Genomic DNA, 1,881 nt, shown 5'->3' on the forward strand with positions numbered 1-1,881 from the left:
CCTCGGATGGCATGTAACTGCAGAACATTTCTGAGTTGATTATACCGGGAGCACAGCAAGGCAGGGGCTGCATGAAAGGGAAAATCCTGCTTTTTTAATATACAGCTCTGGGTTGCCTGGATGGGAAATTGCACATAGATATTCATCTCTCAGTTCAGGTTGAGAAAAATAAAAACATTTTCTCTCAGATCTTAAGAAATCTGGAAGTAACAAAATCAGAACAGGGCCCCTTAGAGGCAGCATCAGTGTCACTTTTCCAGCCTCCTCAGGGTTGCTCTGACATTGCCATCAGAGCCTGCAGAACCAGAGCTGACCCCGGGCAGTGCCTGAGCTGGGAGTGGTCTGCAGGGCAGAGCTGAGCCCACAGGGCTGGGCTGGGCTCTGGCAGCACTGGCAGGGCCCAGCCCTGAGTACAGGGAAGCAGCTGCTGGCAGGGACAGCTCCAGGCAGCAGAGCCCTGGGCAGGCAGTGGGGGGAAGGTGCCCCCAAGCTGTACTGGGATATTTAAAATTCTCTTCAAACCAAATTATTCCATGATTTCTTTTCTCTACAGATCCCCATGCCAAGGAACTGCAAATGTCTAACAGCAGCTACATCAGGCAATTCCTTTTGCTGGCATTGGCAGACACGCGGCAGCTGCAGCTCCTGCACTTCTGCCTCTTGCTGGGCATCTCCCTGGCTGCCCTCCTGGGCAACGGCCTCATCATCAGCACCGTAGCCTGCAGCCACCACCTGCACACGCCCATGTTCTTCTTCCTGCTCAACCTGGCCCTCAGTGACCTGGGCTGCATCTGCACCACTGTCCCCAAAGCCATGCACAATTCTCTCTGGCACACCAGAAGCATCTCCTACTCAGGATGTGCTGTACAGGTCTTTTTCTTTCTGTTTTTCATCTCAGCGGAATTTTATCTCCTGACATTCATGTGCTACGACCGATACGTGTCCATCTGCAAACCCCTGCACTATGGAACCCTCCTGGGCAGCAGAGCTTGCGCCCACATGGCAGCAGCTGCCTGGGCCAGTGCCTTTCTCACTGCTCTCACGCACACAGCCAATACATTTTCCCTGCCCCTGTGCCATGGCAATGCCCTGGGACAGTTCTTCTGTGAAATCCCACAGATCCTCAAGCTCTCTTGCTCACACTCAATCATCAGGGAACTTGGGCTCATTGCAGTTAGTTCCTGTTTAGCACTTTGCTATTTTGTGTTCATTGTTTTCTCTTATGTGCAGATCTTCAGGGCTGTGCTGAGGATCCCCACTGAGCAGGGACGGCACAAAGCCTTTTCCACCTGCCTCCCTCACCTGGCTGTGGTCTACCTGTCCGTCAGCACTGGCATATTTTCCTACCTGAAACCTCCCCCCATGTCCACCCCATCCCTGGATCTGACCTTGTCAGTTCTTTGCTCGGTGGTGCCTCCAGCCCTGAACCCCCTCATCTACAGCCTGAGGAACCAGGAGCTCAAGGCTGCAGTGTGGAGACTGATGACTGGATGGTTTCAGAAACATTAAAATGCTGGCCAATTTCTGCAAATCACTTGTAATTAAAGTCATCTTTGATAGTTCTTTTTGGTTTTATTTTGAAGGTCCTTTGTCTTTCTTTTACTTTTTTATTATTTTCAACAAAGGAATACCATTCTTTGTGTCATTTCCATTGTGTTTCTCTTCACCTTCTGTGCAGCCAGACTGTGTCTGTGAAGGGCTGTACTCTCAATGGCTTTAAAAGAGCTAAAGAATTTCCCAGCAAAGTTTTCTGCAGTGATGTCATTTGTTGCATTCTCTGGAGTTGCAGCACCAATGTCTGTGTGCAGAGCTGGGATCAGATCAGTGCTGGCCCAGCAGCTGTGCCCAGCAGCACTTGGTGTTGTCAGTGCTGCTGTCGTG

The 1,881-nt window shown here is 50.8% G+C and overlaps 1 protein-coding gene across 1 annotated transcript; it reads left to right on the plus strand.

The window, feature by feature from the left end:
- Positions 1–576: 576 nt before the first annotated feature.
- LOC134433076 (olfactory receptor 14A16-like) lies at positions 577–1,491 on the plus strand (the record flags this gene model as incomplete). Its single annotated transcript, XM_063181971.1, has 1 exon — positions 577–1,491. A coding segment is annotated over exon 1 (915 nt), but the record flags the coding sequence as incomplete, so codon positions are not given.
- Between the last annotated feature and the right edge of the window lie 390 nt (positions 1,492–1,881).

This window comes from Melospiza melodia, unplaced genomic scaffold, assembly GCF_035770615.1.
Source record: "Melospiza melodia melodia isolate bMelMel2 unplaced genomic scaffold, bMelMel2.pri scaffold_114, whole genome shotgun sequence".
NCBI lineage: Eukaryota > Metazoa > Chordata > Aves > Passeriformes > Passerellidae > Melospiza > Melospiza melodia.